We start from the raw sequence: 22,142 nt of genomic DNA, 5'->3' as shown, positions 1-22,142 counted from the left end.
TTAGATATTTTAGAGCTGTTTTTTTATAAGTCTTACATATCAAAAGCTATCACTGTTTGTGTATATTAACTGTGGTCCATTGTATACACACCTCCATTGTGACATCATCAAATGATCTCAGGTGAAAGACAACTCCAGCCATCTTGTGGCTTTACAGTTAGATTATCGGTACATTTATGTTGCTTTTTCCTGTGTGTTAATATGTTCTATCCAGCTTGTTGTAGTGAAGGGTCAGGAGAAGGTAAACATTCTAATGGCATTATGTTTTAATTGTTAAACTTTTACGAGAATATATAATAAAACAAAAACATTGCACTGTTCAGATTAAGAAATAGAACATAGAAGCCACCTGTGGTTCCATCCTCAATTTCATTCCACTCTTTCCCCTCAGTAACTCTTAAGTATTATCTAGGTTGTATTAATCATCAGCTGTATGGTATTCCTTTTTTTTTTTAATTAACATATAACGTATTATTTGTTTCGGGGGTACAGGTCTGCAGTTCATCAGTCTTCCACAACACACAGTGCTCACTATAATACATACCCTCCCTAGTGCCACCCCATCCCTCCAAAACTCTCAGTTTGTATAGTATTCCTAAGCACAATATCTTGTTTAGTTTTGAAACACAAATCTGGCTTTATAAGGGCAATATTTACTACCAGTTGATGAAGGCATCCTTGAGCTGAATAGTCTCTGAGCCTGAGTTTAGCTTCTAGAATTTACAAGAGCCCCAAGAGGAGATGTTGAGCTAGGTGATCGACTCCTAGGGAACACAAGTGACCACAGCTGGAGCATCCTGGATCTCCTGTAGAAATATGTTTAGTGGTGTTATATGCTCATTTTACATTTTCTGCTTTCTAAGGTCACCATGATCTCAAGATCAATGCAGAACCTTCTTGTGGAGTGAAAGGAGTGTCCTCCACTCATCTAGATGTCAGAATAAGAAGGGAAGAACAAGCACTCCAATGGGACAGGGTCAAACAAACCAAGTATAGAACAGTGGGAGCCAGATACACTAGGACATACTAACCTCAGATTACAAAGACAATGAATATCATGCTCATGACAGACTTCAACATGTCTGTTTTTCATTATATATCTTCAGTATGGACTAGTTGCTCTCTGGTTCTGGTTCCCAGCTGTTATCCTGGGAATTATTTTCTCTCCCTCATGTGTTGAATTGCCTATTTGCTGTATGTTTTACTCACGTTGTTTGTTGTGAAGCACATCCTCTAGTAATTGTTGAGACAGTGCGTGGGATGTCAACTTTTTGAAACCCTGCATGTTGAGAAATGTACTCAACCCCCATATTTGATCAATAGTTTGGCTGGGTATGAAACTATAGGTTGTAGATTATTCTCCCTCAGAAGTTTAAAGGATTTTTCCTCATTCATTTCCAAGTTTACTGTATGGGAATCTGAAGTCATTCTAATTCCTGATATTTTTGTCAAGTATTTTTTTTCATCTCGGTAGAATTTCTGTTTCCAGAGTTCTGAAATTTCACAATGATGTTATAGATAGATTTTCATCCATCGTGCTGTGTCTTTTCAGTGGAAGCTCCTGTCCTTTCAAGGCTTCTGGAAATCGTTAAAATTTTTTATTTTCTTCCTTGGGTTTTCTCCTTTTCTCTCTTGAACTGTTATTTGGAGTAGGACCTTCTGGACCAGAGAGAGGTACTTGAATTATGTTTTTCTTCTCCCATCTCTGTGCCATTTTACTTTACTTTCTGAGAAATTTCCCTAATTTTATCTTCCAATCTTCCTTGAGTTTTTCATTTCTCCTGCAAGGCTTTTAATTTCTAAGAGTTTAATTTTTCTTTAAATTGCTTTTTTATTTGTTTTGGGCTTACATGCTAGAGTTTTTCCACAGATCTTTGGAAATTCCTGTCTGTTGGCTCATGATTAAGACTGGAGGAAGGAGACACTGGAAATTCTGAATGGACAAGTGGCATTTTATGATTTTGAGCTTTATTGTAGAGTGGTCTGGGTGAGCTGTTTGGGAATCTTCCCAGTGTTGGTATCTACAGATATATTTTGTCACGGAATGGTTAGATTCTCAGGGAAGTTTCCATTCTGTCTTGAGAGTAAGGGTCTGGCAGACAAGAGTTCTGTGAGCCAAGTAGAGGAAGGGGGTTTGAGGTGTATTCTCTGCTTTCAGCATCACTGTTCATGAGAGGAATCACTAGATTAATCACTGTATACATATACACACACACACCATCAACTTCATTAATCAAGTTCTTACTTGCAAATTTGCCTATTTGCTAAAATTTGAAACTCTAAAATCAATACGCATGGTGTTTTCATGGTCATTCACAGACCTGCACATAGCAGTTAAAAGGTCGAGTCACCCGACATGCATGTTCTCAGCAAAGGTGGAACAGGGTGATGCTCTCTCTGCCTTCTTGTTTCAGCTCTCATACTGTAAACAAGTGTCCTTTTCACAATCTATGCCACATTTTTCATGTTTTCACAATTTTTCTTGGTGATTTCACTGTTTAAAATGGCCCGTAAATGTTGTGTTGAAATGCAGGAAGGCTGTGATGTGCCTTATGGAGGAAATATGTCTGTTAGATAAGCTTCATCCAGCATGAGTTACAGTGTTGCCCACTATGAGTGTTCACTGTTACTGAATCAACAATATATATTTACGCAAGGTGTCTTTAAATAGAAAAACAAAACAAGGTTGTACATTGATAGGTTGATAAAAATAGTGTGACCAGAGGTTCACAGGAGCCTAATCCTATATTCCCCCTAGAAGTATTAAGGCAGTATTTGCTCATTCAGTGCTCACAGAGCCTTTATGGAATATAACTACTACAAATAATGAGTCAACCATAAATATGTGTATGTATCTGTATCTGCCTACCTGTACCTTCAGCAGTGCCTCATGCATAGGCCTCTTTGTCATTTTTGGAGAGTAGACTTATGCTAGAGTTGGAGAGGGCAGTCACCCAGGGGTGTAGAGTGAGGGAGGGGATCTAGGAATCAGCTTCTTTTCAGAAAACTTTCATCTTGGCCCTCCATATTTTAGCACGCTCTTCCGCATTTATCTTATCCCAGTCCCAGAGGTATATGCTGCTCTGGGGATTCCTGTGACTTTGAAGGGTTTAAGATAAAAATCTCGATGGTTCGTTCTCCCTACTGTCAGCTTGGGAAGTGGATTCTAATGTAGTTTTAAGTCTTCCCAAGTCACCATGTCTGTCAGTTTTCCAGAGTCAAATTTTTTTTTATTGTTGTCGTCTTTCCTCCCTGATCTTGCGGTTCTCTTTGTCTCTATTTTCCTTTACTGTAGTTTTTTGGGGCTTCGGTGGAAAGCAAAATTTGATGGAGTGTTCTCTCTGCCATCCTTAATTCCTTTTCTTCTTTCAGAACTCACGTTCCTGAGGTGAGTGAGTAAGTTGAGGCCAATATGCTACCCTCTTTACCATAGGGCCATGGAAGATGTCGATGTTGCTAATGTTTGTATGTTCTGGATTGCAAAGGACTTAAGAGTTCTTTGACTTGCTGACAACTGAATGAGAAAATGTCTTCCTTTTGTCTTCTCTACTATGCCTTTATAAGGAAATGTGGATTGGTAGGTGTGTGTACAAAGCATTCTTAACTTCCAGCTCAGAAAGTGAATGTCTAGTCAGAAGTAGAATTTTTTCCAATTTCATTATAGCCATAATCCTCTCCAGGCTTCTTAAAAATTTTTGAACTGAGGTCTTTGTAAATGCTTATTTTTCACTGTTAACATGCTAAACAAACCTTCTGATGGCTTCCAGATCACTTCCTTTCCCTCATTTTAAAAATTGTCTAAGATTTTAAACGAAAGTGTAAAAATAATAGCCAATGTATAAAAATAATGGCCACTTTAATAGTCTATTAAGTAAGAGAGGGTAAAGATAGAAATAGCTAAGTTGATACTGATTGTTTTAGAATCTTTTCTATCAAAAGGTTCTTTTTTAAAATGTCATTGTTTTAATTCTTAAAATGATAATGAATAATCTTTGTAGAAAAATTGAAAATGCAGGAAACTAATCACCTTTACTCTTAACCACTGTGTGTATACACACACACACACACACACGTACATATCTATATAACTCCTAGTCTTTATTTGTATAAAAATGTATCATTAACATTTTCCAGGTTTTTCTCCTGCAAATCCTTTTTAATCACTACATTCTCATTTCACTGGTTGGCAACCTATTTCTTAGTATGATTTTTGGCTTTGCAGGTCATATGGTCTCTGTTAACTACTCAACTCTACTGTTGTAGTGTGAAAGCAGCAATAGACATGTAAACAAATGGGTATTTGCCAATAAAACTTTATTTACAAAAACAGAGCTTCAGATTTGACCTACTGGTCACAATTTGCTCACCCCAGATATTTCTTTAAACTTCTTATTTTGACAAAATTAGTGCACAAGAATTACAAAATAGTAGAGTTCCCACTCACCTTTTACCCAGTTTCCCCAACTTAAGTTACAGCTTAAATAACTAGTACAATATCAAACCCAGGAAATATACATGGGTACGATGTGTATTTATAGTTCCATACCATTTTATTACATGTGTAACCACCACCCACCACCACAATATGGTTCTAGAACTATTCCTTTTCTCCCCCCCCATTTTTTTTTTTTTTAAAGAATCTCCACATCCAACATAAGGCTCGAAGTTACAGCCCTGAGACTAAGAGTCCTATGCTCTATCAACTGAGCCAGTTAGGTGCCCCCAGAACTATTCCACTACTCAAAGGTCACCCTCATTCTACTCTGTATAGTCACAACCATCTCCCTCCCCAACCATCCCTCCCTGTTGGCAAACACTAATCTATTCTCCATCTCTCTAATTTTGTCATTTTGAGATTGTTCTACAAATGGAATCTTACAATACATGACCTTTTGAGATTGGGTTTCCTCAGCATTGAGATCCATCCAGGTGTTGGGTGTATCAATAGTGTTCTGTTGTTGAACAGTATTCCAGGGTTTGGATGTAGCTGTGTAACCATTCACCTGTTGCAAGGCATTTTGGTTGTCTTAAATGATTCTTCTAAGGTTCTAGTGATCATATATTCCATGTGACTCCGCATTCTGTCACAAACACGATAGACCTTGATCTCCATGTTTAATTCGACTGAGTAGCTCGGCAGTGTTCCCTTCCTTATAGTCAAGCTTCAGAACTGAAAGTGGTTCAGAAAGCGGTGGTCCATCGATTTCAGGTGTTCAGTTGAATCCTATTGTATCTGTCATTCTTTTAAACTCATTGAGCTAATTAAAACTCACTGATTTAAATCAGAGGCTATTTATCCTTCAGGGACTTCCATTTGTATTGCAGGTTAGTACCAGCATACCTATATTTATGGTGATGGTTGAATACAGTTTTAATACTTGTGGAGATAGAGACCTAGGTTTGAGTCCCTATGTTACCATTTAACTACCTGTGGTCTTTGAGAAGTCCCCTAACTTTGAACCTTTGTTTTCTTATCTGTTAAAAAAAAAAATAGTCCCGTGGCGCCTGGGTGGCTCAGTCGTTAAGCGTCTGCCTTCGGCTCAGGTCATGATCCCGGGTCCTGGGATCGAGCCCCGCATCGGGCTCCCTGCTCCGCGGGGAGCCTGCTTCTCCCTCTCCCACTCCCCCTGCTTGTGTTCCCTCTCTCGCTGTGTCTCTCTCTGTCAAATAAATAAATAAAACCTTTAAAAAAAAAAAAAATAGTCCCAACTCTGTGAGGAGTAAATGAGATTATTGTAGGAAAAGTGTTTAGGAAACATGAAAATACCATACAAACGTTACAGTACTATTCATAAAAAAATCATCTGCCATTAGTGGTTTAGAAAAAGCAGTTTTATTATTAAAATGAGTCCTTTTATTAACTAGTAAGTATATGCTTGCTGAAAAAAATAAGACTCCGTCCAAAAGAACAGAGAAGAAGAGTAATATTTCTATATGCTGTAATGGATGACCTGTGTTGCAAATACAATACCATCTGGCAGATATGAGAAGAAATCATTTAAATCAACAATGTCTGTAATGAGCTACCATCTGATTCCTGTTAATCAGTCCTTCCTTTTTCAAACTGTCTTCTCTTGGTTTCCATGACCTTGTTCTCTCCTGTTTCTCCTTCTGGCTTATCATCCTCATCTTCTTGGCCCTTAAATACGGAGTTCCCTAGGGATCATCCCTGTACTTCTCTTTCCATGACCTCTTCCCTGGCAATATCATGCCTTTACATCACTCTTCAAACAAAGCCTACATCTGTGTCTCTAGCCCTGACCTCCCTCATTTCCATCCTGCTGGCTGGATGACTCTCTCAAACTCAGTATTTCCAAAGCTGAGGTCATTTTTCTTACTAAGATGGCCCTTCTCAAATTTTGTTTCTGTCCACAGCCCGACCCTCTTCTCAGTCCTGCACTGTTCTCTTTGTCACCTCACTCCTTCTACATCTAGTCATGTTGTCAATTCCTTGAGCACAGTGTCTCTCATTTCCTCTTTTCTTTCCATTTCAGGCCTACACCTTTAGCTTTTTAACTGAAATAGCATCTTCCCTCCCCACTACCATCCATTCAGCCGTCCACAGCTCTGTTCAGATTCTTCCTACTCAGTGTCCCTGATTGTTCCCCTTGTTTGTAGAATAAAGCCCAGATTATTAGTCTAATATAACATCATCTCCATGATCAGCTTTTCTAATCTATATGCTCAACTCCAGTTGAACTTAAAGTAATGAGGTGAAACCTTTACAGAATTCCACAATGTTTTCCTTTCCCTGTGACACTTAACTTCATTTAATGGCACACTCTCTCTCCTTTTCTCTGCTGGACCCATGTATGGTTTCTCTAAATATTTCCACAGAGTTGCATGTAGCAGATAGTTATAGAATGAAGTATTGGTCCTAAGGTAGGAACTCAGTTGGTGTTTGGCCCACACATTCAACAAGTATTTTATTGTGCACACCTTACTATGGGTCTGGTACTTTGAAACATGGGGCACATGTGGGTGCAGTCTCAGCCTCTTTTTTTTTTTTAATTTATTCTTCATTTAACTTTTAAAAACACTAGTTGAATATTAAAAACAATAGCAAGTAGTGACCTCATTGTGATTACAGTCCCTCACTCATTCACTACTGCATATAAAATGCTAGCAGTGAGTGTTATTCACTGACCTCATTAAGAAGTCTGACCAAACACCCCTCCTTAGGATGTTGCTCATCTTCCCATCCTTCTGCATTGTAATGGTACCATCTTTCCTGATTTGGATAGAAGTCCCATTAGTTCTACCTGGTCCTTCCTCTCAGGTAGGAGTTTTTCCAGCAAAGAGCATTTATTGAGAGAGTGCCATTCTCAGGAAATTTTAAATTTGATGATAGGTGACTTTTCATATAATCTGTGATAAATTGTCACACCTTCATTTAGCACACACATAGGCCTTACATCCTAGTAGAAATCTTAAAAATGTTACTATTAGATAATTTATGACTTTATACTAAAGTATTAACTTTGCATTTATGTCTAAAGCAAAGCTATTAGGCACTTAGTTCAGGAATATGTTAAAGAATTGTACTCTGGTTGCCTGAAGGACATGGAATTTACCTGTTTAGTGAAGTGAGAAGTCTATATTAGAAAAAAAAGATGGTTGAGTTCATGAAGTATCTTCCTAAGAGAAGGAAGTTGGTGGGGAGGGAAAAGAGAGTGAGGCGATCAAGCTATTGAGGTCCCCTCCAGTTAGTCATTTCTTCTCGGGCAGGCAGTTCCGCGAAACTAACATCATGTGCTTTTGGATCTTATACAGATGGCAATCAGGAGTTACTTCCCTGTGAAGTCTGTGGAAGACGCTTTGCAGCAGATGTTCTGGTAAACATAAAGACATTTTGTAGATGTGTTTCGTTGGAGTTAAATGAACTGTCAAGTCAGTGAGGAGGCTGCAGCGGCAAAGATTAAAGACAGATGTGGAGGGAAAGCAAGGGAAGAGAGGTCCATAACCTATGGCTGGCAGGTCCGGAGGACACCGAGGCACATAGATGCCACCCCATTCAAGAGGGAGCTTAATTAAACATGGTACTCTTAGAAAAAGGATGCCAGATGAAAGTGTTTTGGCACAGCTGATTGTCTCCTGAGAGGTTTTGGCTCTTTTGCCTTTTCTATAAGCATCAAAAATTCAAATTTTAAGGCCAAAGCACCAGGGAAATTAGCTAGTCAAGAGGAATGAACATTGAATTTGGAGCATCTGGAAACTTGGCTTTTAGCCTCAAATTTGTCACTAATTCTGACAAGTCCTTTAACCTCCCTTTGTTTCCTGCTTTGCCACGTATAAAGACAGAACCTTTCAATTTCAGGGATTTTACGTAATTTGAACAAAATGGATGTAAGGCCTGTTCCAAGATCTAATTGTTAATCAGATTCAAACTAACTACATGTCAAGGCCCCTGATTGATGCCTATAAAGTGGAATAAAAGCTTAATTTCAAAATTAGGGAATCAAACAGGTATTAGATTCCAATATTATAAAGAGATTCCCAAGAAAAATGTTTTAAAAAAAAAACTTGAGGTGATAATGCAACTCCGAGTTTGAACATTTTAGATCAAGGAGATGTAACCAAACTTAAAGGATTTAGACTATACACCTGACTGCATTTGGGGTGAAAGACTGTACAATGAGGTTGTAGGTTTTCTTTCTCTGGGGAATTTTAAAAATGAAATATCTGTTCTAGTTAACTATAGCTAGAACTTCTGAATTTAGAAGCAGGAGCTCCAGGGCCTATTGTGGCCCAGGAATCCACCGGTGTGTTTCTTTTGCCAAGCCAGGCCTGCACCCCATAAGAACGAGTTTGAGACCTAGAAGGTGCCATCCATTTGGGGATCACTAAATGTCATCCCCAATGTGTTGGGTCCTCTTGGGTTTTACTTCTAGGCCTATCTCTAGGCTACAAAGAGCATTTGATCAAGTGATAACGATCTCTCTCTCTAATTTAAAATGGTATGGCTTGGGGCTCCTGGGTGGCTCAGTGGGTTGAGTGTCTGACTCTTGATTTCGGCTCAGGTCATGATCTCAGGGTCCTGGGACTCCGCGCTCAGTGGGGAGTCTGCTGGAGATTCTTTCTCTCCCTCTCCCCCTCCCCTCCTGTCTTTCTTTTTCTCTCCCTAAAATAAATAAATAAATCTTTAAAAATAAAATAAAATAAAATGGTATGGCTTGTTTGTAACAAGGTGCAGGGATTTTTATAGAGCCCTGTATTTTGTTGGACGAAGGAACTGTGTGTTAGCTATTATGAGTTACATATCCACCAAGGAAGAGGACATTTAGTTGGAAGTTGTTGGTGTAATCCTATAGTGGTGCTGTAACAGACTTTTTAAGGGTCGTACACAGGCAGAGAGCTCTGTGTGTTGATTCCCTGTCTTATGTACTAGAAATGCTGAGTACTTAAAGGATTACTTGGCTGGAGTAAAGAATGTTTTCCCTGCCGATCGTCTGTTAAATGTTAAATATTGTAACATTGTAAAACTTAATATTAAATGCTTAGATTTGCTCTGAAATAAATGACTTCATGGATGTGAAATGTTTGGATAAATTAAAGGAAAATATCTTCATAATGTAAATGGAATTGGTGTATCCTTCATTTATTTGTATGGTTGTCCCAGTTGTCTTTTGCAGATGTTCTCAAATATTTCTTTGAAACCTCTCCACTTCTTGAGGCAGTTAAGTAGTTTAATTTGCTGTATGCAGAAAAGTGACCCCATTAAATTCAATTTTGAAATTGCTGAGTGGTAAGAAGAGTTTTCCTGAGAAGGTTCCACTGGTAGGAACTAAGTTTCCCCCTGCTGTATGCAAAGGACTGTTTCAAAAGGATGGCAAAACTGAGTGTTAGGATTGTTGGGACTCAGATTCTCTGGTAGGTTACTGGATGACTTGCTCATGGAATTTGGGAATCGTGGACACAGGAAACCGAACAGAAGACATAATCAGGAGAACTTCCTTGGCTTCAGTGAGTACCTAGCTCACTATCAGAAATATTTATTTCAATTTAAACTAGAGAGTTTGCCTTTTCAACATTATTTAATGCCTGGAACCACTCACACAGCCCAAGTGGTAGAATTCAATATATAAAACCAAATTCGAAGTAAGTCTCTGTAGCTGCAGAGGCCTCTTCTTGACCTTACCCTCACGCAATATCTAGTGATGTGTAACAAGGGTGGAGAGAGCCAGATGGATTTGCTCTGCTGTGCTTTGAGAGTTGGAGAATGAACTTGGCTCCGAAGGTGAACCCTGTCACTCCAGTGGGGGCTGCCTGAGTAGAAACCTTGTGACTGTACATGTTAAAAATTTTAATCCCCACTGTTTCTTTTCTAGGAAAGGCATGGACCAATATGTAGAAAACTCTTCAACAAAAAACGTAAACCTTTCAATTCCTTGAAACAAAGATTACAGGGCACTGACATTCCCATTGTGAGAAAGGCTCCTCAATCCAAGGTACTATCAATATCTTGTTTACTGTTCTTGATTACATCCTTAAGTACATTAAAGCCTCTTTTTGGCTCTCTGGTTTCATTTTTGCTTGATAGTGCAGTGTAATGTCATGTAAGTATAATCCACCTTTACTGTTTTCTTTTTAATCATGCTCACTTAGATTTCGAAATGTATTTCAGATATTTTCCAGATGTGGCAAAAAAGAATCTCGTTTATGTTTTCATTAGTCTAGCGTTAAATCTAGCAATTAACTTGGAAGAGAATCCTTTTTAATCTTAAATTTAAGTTTTTCTTTGAAGTTTTGTAGCTTGTTTTTCTGATGGTTATTTTGTGTTTTCCCTCACTTCAGTGACTTGCAAATTTTATTACTGTATTTTCCAAACCTCTTTTTTTGTACTTTTGAAAACAAATTCTCTTTTCCCTCAAAATTTCAGTCCTGTTTCCTATAAATTTAAATCTCAGGTTAAAATAGCAAATAATCTTAAAATAAAATAAAATAGCAGTGGAGAGATGTACAGTCTAGGTAGTATATATTGGTTTTGTTTTTTATAGCCTCAACCTGTGAGGAGATCTAACTGGAGACAACAACATGAAGACTTCATTAATGCCATCCGATCGGCAAAGCAGTGTACGCTAGCCATTAAAGAAGGCCGACCTCTCCCACCTCCACCTCCTCCATCCATCAATCCAGGTGTGTGGCCAGTTTCGTTTGCTTTTGGCATTTTACTCTTAATCAATTGTGCTTGATTTGGGGCCAAATCATCATGACTTGCTTCCTCCTATGCATTCTAAAATAAATAATAGCAATTAAATTATATAAAAGTAATTTTATCATATAATATATCTTATCCTAATTTCTTTTTAATTCTGCATAAAGATTCTGTGTTTCCTTCTAACTCCATGAGAACACCACTGTACCCAGTGTCATGGCCTTTCACATCATGGTGTATGAGAATGAGGCTGTGCAGGGTAGTTCCACAGTAGCCCCACAGGGTCAGATACCCATAGCTCTGGGTTATTTTGGGGTGGGGGTTTTGTTTTGAGATTAAAATCCCATGATCTAAAATTCACCATTTTAGCCATTTTAAGTTCTGTAGTTTCGTGGAAACCTAAAGGTTTCTTACCCTAAACTTTTTATTTTGAAAGTTTTCAGGTTTACAGAAAAGAAGAAATAGTACAGTGATCACTCATACCTTCCACTGAAATTTGGCAGTTGTTGACGTCATATTATCTGTCCTTTTATATGCGGGGGGGGCAGAACTATTTAAAACTAAGTTTCAAACATCATAACACTTTACCCTTAACTATGTCAGTGTGCATTTCTTAAGGATGAGTGCATTCCCTTGCATAACATATAGACTTATATTTTCCCAGTTATCTTAAGAATGTCTTTTAAAGCTCTCTGCTTGCCCCCTAGTCACAATCTAGGATTCAGTCAAGGTTCATGCATTTTTGTTGTTGTCTCTTTTCTTTAATCTTGCACAACACCCCTATCAGGCCAATTATCTTTTAGAATACTTCTTTTGCTAGATATGTCTGTTTTTTAACTCAGGCTAATGTTTTACTTGTTCCTCTGTCCTGTTTTTTTGTAAATTGGAAATTAGAGCTAGAGGCTCTATTAGATTAATAATAATATTAATCCCTATCAGATATAAGATCTTCAAATATTTTCTCCCATTTTGTGGACTGTCTTCACTTTCTTGATAGTATCTTTTGATGCACAAAAATTTTTAATTTTGAAGAAGTCCAGTTTATTTTATTTTTCTTTTGTTGCCTAGTGTTTGGTGTTAAATCTAAAAAATCAGTGCAAAATCCATGTCATGAAGCCTTTCCTGTATGCTTTCTTCTAAGAGTTTTATAGTTTTAGCTCTTACGGTTTTCTCTTTGATCCAGGTGGAGTTAATTCTGTATGTGGTATAAGGTAAGATCCCAACTACTTTGGAAGTTGGATATCTAGTTTTACATGTGGATATCTAGTTTTCTCAGCACTATTTGTTGAAAAGACTATCCTTTCCCCATTGAATGATCTTGGCACCATTATCAAAAGTCAGTCAGTTGACATATATGTGAAGGTTTATTTCTGGGCTGTGTGTTCTAGTCTATTTCCCTTATGCCAGTACCACCCTATTTTGATTACTCTAATAAATTTGTAGTAAGTTTTGAAAGTTCTCCAAGATTGTTTTGGTTATTTGGGGACCTTTGAGATCTCATATGAATTTTTAGGATGATTTTCTATTTCTGAAAATGCAATTGGAATTTTGATAGGGGTTGCATTAAATCTGTACATAGACTTGGGTAGTGTTGTCATCTTAACAATATTGTTTTCCAGTCTATGAACATAGGATGTCTTTTAATTTACTTATCTTCTCTTTAATTTCTGTCATGAATATTTCATTGAATAGGTGTAGGAATATACAAGTCTTTTACCAGCTTGGACAGATTTATTCTTAAGTATTTTATTCTTTTTGATGTTATTGTAAATGGAAATGTTAACTTTGTTTTCAGGTTGTTCATTGCTAGTGTATAGAAATATGACCGACTTTTGTGTATTTTGTATCCTGCAACTTTGTTGAATTTTGTTACCTCTAACAGTTGTTTTTTTGGTGTGGAATTTTTAGGGTTTTCTACATATAAAATTATGTCATTTGTGAACAGACATAATTTTTCTTCTTCTCCAATTTGTCTTTTATTTCTTTTTCATGTCTAAATCCTCTTGCTAGAATTTCCAATACTATATTGGATAGCAGTGGTGAAAGCAGACATCCTTGTCTTGTTTTCCATTGAGTAAATATTATCTGAGGGTTATAATTGGCTATTTAAAGCATAAATAATAGCATTTTATGAGGATTATGACGAAGTAAAATGCATGAAGACAATACAAGTTTAAGGAAAATGGACATACATTGTTGAAAGGTTTCGTCTACATGAATAGGTTTAGTACTCATTAAACATGAATAGGTATAGTATTATTTGAAGGTAGAGTTGTATATCTTAACGATGCCTATTTTATTTTTTTAAAGATTTTTATTTATTTATTTGGCAGAGAGAGTGTGTGAACATGAGCACGAGCAGGGGGAGTGGCAGGCAGAGGGAGAAGCAGGCTCCCCACTGAGCAGGGAGCCCGATGCGGGGCTTGATCCCAGGACCTTGGGATCATGACCTGAGCTGAAGGCAGACGCTTAACCAACTGAGCCACCCAGGTGCCCCATCAAAGATGCCTATTTTATTTTATTTTTTTTATATATTTATTTTTAAAGATTTTATTTATTTATTTGACAGAGACACAGCGAGAGACGGAACACAAGCAGGGGGAGTGGGAGAGGGAGAAGCAGGCTTCCTGCGGAGCAGGGAGCCCGATGTGGGGCTCAATCCCAGGACCCTGGGATCATGACCTGAGCCGAAGGCAGACGCTCAAATGACTAAGCCACCCAGGCGCCCCTAAAGATGCCTATTTTAAACTCTAGAGTAAACACACAAAAATATTGACATGTAGCTAATAACACAGTAAGTGGAGTAGAGCTAAAATGAAAAAAAAAAATTCAGTCTAAGAGAAGATAGGAAAAGAGGGGGAAAAAACAAAGAAAAGGTGGGATAAAGACAAAGCAAGATGGTAAACTTAAATCTAACCATATGGACAGTTGCATATAAATGACCTAAACCCTTCAGATAAAAGGCAGATTATCATACTAAATAATAAAGCAAGGTCCAATTATATACTTTCCCCAAGAAACACATTTTAAATATGAAGACACAAGTAAGTGCCAGTCAGGTGACAAAACAAGGAGGTGAGGCAGGTAGGCCTAAAGCAGTGACACCCTCACTAAGGGACAGGTGCTCCTGCACTAGCAGGGCTCTTGCCTCAAAGGAACACACACCAGGATTGCCAGATCTAATTTCTCAAAGGATGGCAAAAACTGCAGATTTCCTGATTGGTTTTCCTTGGAGGGTGAGGATGACCAGGAGTGGCCATGAGGAGCATTGCTCGGAATGTTCTGTGTCTTGATCTGGGCTGGTTACATGGATGTGTGCAACTTATAAGTTACATTTCATGGAGACCTACACTTAGGATTTGTGCCTTTTCTCTTGGATAAAAAGGTAAAAGAAATAAACACCAGCAGTGTCAAAACAACTGTAGACTGGCATGTGAAAAGCATGGGGAAGGATATGTATGCAAATAATCATAAAACTAGAGTGACTAATGTTAGTATCAGTCAAAGCAAACATCAGTGTTATTAACAGGGGTAATGATTAAAAATACATTCATCAGGAAAGCTTATCAGTCCCTAAATGTTTATGTACCTAGTAACAGCTTCAAAGAACATGAAACAAAAACTGGGCGGAGAAGTAGAAAGATTCACAATTATATTTGGAGATTTTATCATTCCTTTCTTAGTAGCTGATAAAATAAGCAGCAGGAAAATCAGTAGGGATATAGAAAATTTGAACAACAGTATCAACCAGTTTGACCTAATTGATATCTATTGCTATAATGTGACCCTGCAGCAACAGCAGAATATAATTCTTTTTAATTACACATGGAGCATTCATCCAAGATAGGCCATGTGCAAGACCACAAAGTGAGTCTCAATAAATCATTGAAATCATACAGATTATGTTTTTTGACACAGTAGAAGTAAGTTAGAAGTTAATGATGAAAACATCTAAAAAATTTCCTAATATTTGGAAATTATCAACTCATTTCTAAATGCATGGATTTAAGAAGAAATCATAAAAGAAATTAGTAAATATTTTTAACTGAGTGGCAATGAAAAACACATCAAAATTTGTGGGATTCAGCTAAAACTGTGTCTAGAGGGAGTTTTATAGCTTTAAATTCGCATATTAGAAAAGAAGGTTTAAACTGATTATTCTTCCTCTTTAAAAAGTTAGAACAAATTATACCTAAATTAAGTAGAAGGAAGAAAATAGTAAATGTAGTTTACCATATTAACAAAATATTTTTAAAAGCAGATGATCTTCCCAGTAGACACAGGAAAAGCCTGTGACAAAATACAGCACCCATACATGTTTAAAAAAGAAAACTCTTAGGTAGAAATAGAAGGGAACACCTCAATAAAGGACATCTTTGAACAATCTATAGCTAACATTACACTTGATGAAAAACTGAGCACTTTTCCACTGAGATCACGAAAAAGCAAGGATGTCCTTTCTGATCACTTCTGTTCAACTCTGTACTGGAGATAAAGTACCCAGTGTAATAAGGAAATAAATTATCAGAGAGGAAGATGTAAAACTGTCTTTATTCACAGATAACATAAAATCATGAATAAGTATAGAAAATCTTAGTAAACTATAAGAAAACTACTGGAATTAAAAGTTCATTTAACATACTTTCAGGATATAAAGTCAAGGGGCGCCTGGATGGCTCAGTCGATTAAGAGTCCGACTCTTGATTTTGTCTCAGGTCATGATCTCAGGGTTGTGAGATCGAGCCCCCTGTCGGGCTCCACACTTAGTGTGGAGCCTGCTTAAGATTCCCTCTCTCTCTGCCCCTCCCCACTTGCTCGTGTACGCTCTTTCTTTCTTAAAAAAAAGAAGGATATAAAGTCAATATACACAAGTAAATTTTATTTCTATATACTAGCATAAACAATTGAAAAACAAAATTAGAAATACTATTTACAATTATGAAAAAACTAAGTACTTAGGTATATATTTAATAAAATATGTGTAAGACTTGAAAAATGAAAACCACAAAACACTGTTTAGAGAAATTAAAGAGGACCAAAATAAATGGAGAGATTTACCATTTTCATGATTCGGAAGAGTCCCTATTATGTTATGATGTCAGTTCTTCGCACATTGATCTATGGACTCAATGTAATTCCAATAAAAATCCCTGCAAGTTTTCCTTGCCAAGTAGGAATTCACCAGTTGATTCTAAAATTGTATGGAAATTCAGATGATCTGGAATAGCGAAGATGGTTTTGAAAAAAAGGAAAAAGGCAGAGGACTTACACTACCTGATGTCAAGAATTACTGTGATGTGACAGTAATAAAGTAATTTGATATTGGTATATCAGTTGAACAGAAAAGAGAATCTAGATGTGGACCTCCCACCCATGTATTGGTTTTTGACAAAGGACATTCAGAGTGGGAAAGGATAATCTTATTAACAAATGAAACAGAAAACTGGGTATCAATTTGGAAAAAATGAGCCATGATCCTTATGTAAAAATTAATTGAAAAAAATTAACTGATAAAAATTAATTCACAATGGAACATGGGCCTAATATAAGTGCTACAATTCCAAGATTTCTAGAAAAAACAAAAATCTTTGGTCTAAGAGTCAACAAAGATTTCTTAAACAGGATGCAAAGTGTACTAATGATTTTTAAAAAGGAAATTGATAAATTGGGCTTCACCAAAGCTAAAATTTTAGTTTTGAGAGACACCATTAGAGTGCAAAGGCAAGCCACAGGCTGGGAGAAAATATTCACAATACATATATCTGACAAAGGACTCAGACTAAGAATATGTAAAGAACTCTTACAACTCAATAATAAGACAACCCAATAAGAAAAAAGGCAAGAGATCCATTCAAACAGACACATCACAAAATAAGCCAATAAGCACATAAAAAGATACTCGGCATCATTTCTATCAGGGAAATGTGAATTACAACCGTGATGAGATACCACCACATACCCACTTGAATAGCTGAAATTAAAGACTGACAATACAAATGATAGCCAGGATGTAGAGCAGCTGGAAGTCTCCTACACCCCTGATGGTGTGTAAAATAGTACAGCTACTTTGCACTGGTATTTTCTTAAGTTAAACATATACTTATTTATAGAACAATTCTATACCTAGGTATTTATGTGAAAAACTGGAAACAAGTTCTTAAAAAAGACACATGTTAATGTTCATAGTGGCTTTATAGCATAAACTGAAAAAAAAAAAAAAAAAACCTGAAAATGTCCATCAGCCAGTGAATGGATAAACAGAACAGAATACAACTCCACAGTAAGAAGAAAGTGCTACCATACATGCAGCAACATGAAATTATAGAACAGATATCTTTAGTGACAGGAAAATAGAGTTTTGATTGCTTGAGACTGGGTTTGAGGGAATATTGACTGAAAAGGGGCTTGAGGGAACTTTTTGGAGTGATAAAACTGTTCTTGTTTTAATTGGAGTGGTTGCACAAATGTGTACTTTATCAAAACTCATTGGCCAGTACACTTAAAATACTTGCATCTTCCTGCATGTAAATTATTTCTCAAAGTTCATTTTAAAAAGTAAAAGACCAAAACCAATCCCCAAAACCACAGGGGAATCATACTATAAAAATCATCTGAAAAATAAATAATCTGAACTTCTATACCAGAAAATAATCTCTAAAAATATGTAACTTTTTTAAAAATTATTTCTAAGTACAGTTAACATACAATATTATATTAGTTTCAGGTGTACATTAGTGATTTGACATTTATGTGCATTACGAAATGCTCACCGTGTTAAGTATAGTTACCATCTGTCACCATACAAATTTATTACAATATCATTGACTATATTCCCTATGCTATACTTTTCATCCCCATGACTGACTGACTTATTTACTTACTTTTAAGTTTTGAGGGGAAGACGAAAATATTTGGTACTGAAGGAAGTGCACAAGAATGTGGAGTAAAAGATTATATTGGCTAGGGCACCTGGGTGGCTCAATCAGTTAAGCGTCTGACTCTTGGTTTCAGCTCAGGTCATGATCTCATGGGTTGTGGGATCAAGCCCGGCCTCAGGCTTTGGGCTCAGCAGAGAGGCTGCTTGAAGATTCTCTTCCTCCATCCCTCCCCTCGCTTGTGCATGTGCTCTTTCATTCTCATTCTCTCTCTCTCTCTCTCAAAAAAAAAAAAAAAAGATTATATTGGCTCTCATAATTTTCCAACATGAAAAGAGCTTTACCTTGACTATCCTTAATACAGGAGATTATTTCAATTGCTGAATGATTTAAATTTTAGAGCTCTATGTGAAAAATAAAGTATATTTAGTGTTGAGATTGATCATTGTGGGTGTCGTTGGTCTTTCACCCATTGACAGAGTACATCCTAGTTTTCTGCTGTTCTTGTATAATTTTCCTTGATTAATTTAGATTTTATTTATTTGAGAGAGAGAGAGCACAAGCAGGAGGAGAAGCAGAGGGAAAGGGAGAAGCAGGCTCCCCAGTGAGCAGGAAGCTCAAAGTGGGGCTTGATCCCAGGACCCTAGGATCATGACCTGAGCCAAAGGCAGACACTTAACCAACTAAGCCACTCAGGCGCCCTTCCTTGATTAATTTAATATGCTTTTTTTTTATCAGAGGAAGAGAAAAGGAGTAGGCTAGGATGCTTTTTTTTTTCTTTTTTTTTAAGGTTTTATTCATTTGAGAGACAGAATGAGCAGCGGGAGAGGCAGAGGCAGAGGGAGAAGCCCATTGAGAGCCCGATGCGGGACTCTGATCCCAGCATCCTGGGATCATGACCTGAGCCGAAGGCATATGCTTAACCGACTGAGCCACCCACGTGTCCCATAGGATGCTTTTGATAATGCTTTTGTATTGCATCTGGTGTTTGTTTTTGTTTTGTTTTCTGACGTGAGGAAAATTAGATTCCTTTTTTTTTTAATTAAAAAAACATTTTTTGGTGAGATGACCTTTTTTTCTTTATCCTTTGTTTAGGATTATTATTTAAGATTCAATCCTTTATTGAAAGGGTGCCTTACTTATTTTGTAACTGGAAGTTTGTACCTCTTAATCCCTTTTCACCTGTTTTTCCCATCCTCCCACCCACTCCCCCACTAGCAAGCACCTGTTTGTTTTCTGTATTTATAAGTATGTTTCTATTTTTTGTTTATTTATTCATTTGCTTTATAGAGTCCACATATATTTGAAATCATATGCGATTTGTCTTTCTGTGTCTTATTTCACTTAAAATACCCTTTAGGTCCCTCCATGATGTTGCAAATGGCAAGATTTCATTTTTTTTTTTATGGCTGAGTAATATTCCACTATATATGTATACCACATCTTCTTTATCCACTCATCTATCAGTGAACATTTAGGTTGCTTCCATATCTTGGCTATTATATCTTGGTTATTATAAATAATACTGGCAATAAACATAGGAGTCCATAGATATCTTTGAATTAGTGTTTTCATTTCTTTGGGTAACTATCCAGAAATGAAATTACCAGATTATATGGTACTTATATTTTTAATTTTTTGAGGAACCTCCATACTCTTTTCCACAGTGGCTGTACCAGTTTACCTTCCCACCAACAGTGCATGGGTTACCTTTCTCTGCATCCTCACCAACAATTGTTATTTCCTGTCTTTTTTATTCTAGCCATCCTGACAAGTATAAGGTAATATCTCATTGTGGTTTTGATTTGCATTTCCCTGATGATTAGTGATGTTGAGCATCGTTTCATGTGCGTGTTGGCCATCTGTATGTCTTCTTTGGAAAAATGTCTATTCAGGTCCTCTGCCCATTTTTTTAATTGGATTTTTTTGGTTTTGAGTTGTAGGAGTTCTTTATATATTTTGAATATTAACCCCTTATCATACATACCATTTGCAAATATCTTCTTGCAGTCAGTAGGTTGCATTTTTGTTTTGTTGATGGTTTCTTTCACTGTGCAAAAGGTTTTTAGTTTGATATAGTCCCAGTTAATTTTTGCTTTTGTTGCCCCTGTCTAAGGAAATAGATCCAAAAAAATATTACTGACTCCTATGTCCAAATGTTTATTGCCTATATTTTCTTTTAGGAGTTTTATGGTTTCAGGTCTTACATTTAGATTTTTAATCCATTTTGAGTTTATTTTTGTATATGGTATTTTAAAAACGGCATAGTTTCATTCTTTTCATGTATCTGTCCAGTTTTCTCAACACCACTTATTGAAGAGATTGTCTTTTCTCCACTGTATATTCTTGCCTTCCTTGTCATAGATTGACTATGTAAGCATGGGTTTTTTTTTCTGGACTCTTTATTCTGTTCCATTGATCTATGTGTCTGTTTTTGTGCTGGAACTCCTGTTTTTATTACTATAGCTTTGTAGTATAATTTGAAATCTGGGATTGAAATCTCCACCTTTGTCCTTTCTCAAAATTTCTTTGGCTATTCAGGGTCTTTTGTGGTTCCATAGACATTCTATTTATTGTAGTTCTGTGAAAAATGCTATTGTTATTTTGATAGGGATTGCATTGAATCTTTATTTTTTTAAAGATTTTATTTATTTATTTGACAGAGAGAGACACAGCGAGAGAGGGAACACAAGCAGGGGGAGTGGGAGAGGGAGAAGCAGGCTCCTTGCTGAGCAGGGAGCCCGATGTGGGGCTCAATCCCAGGACCCTGGGATCATGACCTGAGCTGAAGGCAGATGCTTAACGACTGAGCCACCAGGCGCCCCGCATTGAATCTTTAGATTGCTTTGCATAGTATGGACATTTTAACAATATTAGTTCTTTCAGTCCATGAGTCTGGTGTATCTTTCCATTTATTTGTGTTGTCCAGTTTCTTTAATCAGTGTTTTATAGTTTCCAGAGTCTTTCACCTTCTTGATTAAATTTATTCCTATGTATTTTATTCTTTTTGATGCAATTGTTTTTTTGTTTGTTTTTACAGATTTATTTATTTGAAAGAGAGAGAGCACACACAGGGAGGGGGTGAGGGGCAGAGGGAGAGAGAGTCCCAAGCAGATTCCTCGCTGAGCGCGGAACCCGACACAGGGCTCAATCTCACAACCCTGAGATCATGACCCAAGCCGAAACCAGGAGTCGGACACAGCTGACTGCACCACCCATGCACCCCTCTTTTGATGCAATTATAAATGGGATTATTTTCTTAATTTCTCTGTTAGTTTCATTATTATTGTATAGAAATGCAACAGATTCCTGTATATTAATTTTGTATCCTGAAACTTTACTAAATTAATATACTAGTTCTGATAGTTTTTTTGATGGAGTCTTTTAAGGTTTTCTAGGCATATGGTATCATGTCATCTGCAAATAGTGAGTTTTATTTCTTCCTTATCAAGTTTGATGCCTTTTCTTTCTTTCTTGTCGGTTTTCTGTGGCTAGGACTTTCAGTATTATGTTGAATAGAAGTTGTGAGAGTGGACATCCTTGTCTTCTTCCTGATCTAAGGGGAAAAGCTTTCAGCCTTTCACCATTGAGCCTGATATTAGCTTTGTGTATGTCATATATGGCATTTATTATGTTGAAGTATGTTCCTTGTGTACCCACTTCATTGAGAGTTTTTGTTATGAATGGATGTTGAATTTTGTCAAATGCTTTTTCTGCATCTATTGAAATGATTACATGATTTTTTTGAAATGATTATATGATTTTTATCCTTTTTTTTTTTTTTTTTTTTTTTTAAGTAGGCATCATACCCAGCATGGAGCCCAAAGTGGGTCTTGAATTCACAGCTCTGAGGTCAAGACCTGAGCTGAGATCAAGAGTTGGATGCTTAACCAACTGAGACACCCAGCCACCCCTATCCTTCGTTTTTTTTTAATGTGGTATATCACATTGATTGATTTGTAGATACTGAACCATCCTTGCACCCCAGGAATAAATCCTGCTTGATCATGATGTATCATCTTTAAAAAAAAAAAATTTTTTTTTTTTTAGTTATTTTTATTGATGTACTAATGTTATATTAGTTTCAGGTGTACAGCATACTGATTCAAAAA

At 36.8% G+C, this 22,142-nt stretch overlaps 1 protein-coding gene across 1 annotated transcript in view; it reads left to right on the top strand.

The window, feature by feature from the left end:
• ZC2HC1B (zinc finger C2HC-type containing 1B) overlaps nt 1-22,142 on the top strand; it is a 46,172-nt gene that overhangs the window by 1,996 nt on the left and 22,034 nt on the right. The window contains exons 2-4 of the mRNA XM_032407747.1: nt 7,774-7,835; nt 10,329-10,448; nt 10,998-11,136. Coding sequence (XP_032263638.1) covers nt 7,774-7,835; nt 10,329-10,448; nt 10,998-11,136 — 321 coding nt within the window. The remainder of the gene's footprint in view (nt 1-7,773; nt 7,836-10,328; nt 10,449-10,997; nt 11,137-22,142) is intronic.

This window comes from Phoca vitulina, unplaced genomic scaffold (genome assembly GCF_004348235.1).
Source record: "Phoca vitulina isolate PV1807 unplaced genomic scaffold, GSC_HSeal_1.0 scaffold9, whole genome shotgun sequence".
NCBI classification, from domain to species: Eukaryota; Metazoa; Chordata; class Mammalia; order Carnivora; family Phocidae; genus Phoca; species Phoca vitulina.
The sequence above is the reverse complement of the archived record's forward strand: the minus strand, read 5'-3'. Positions and strand labels throughout refer to the sequence as shown.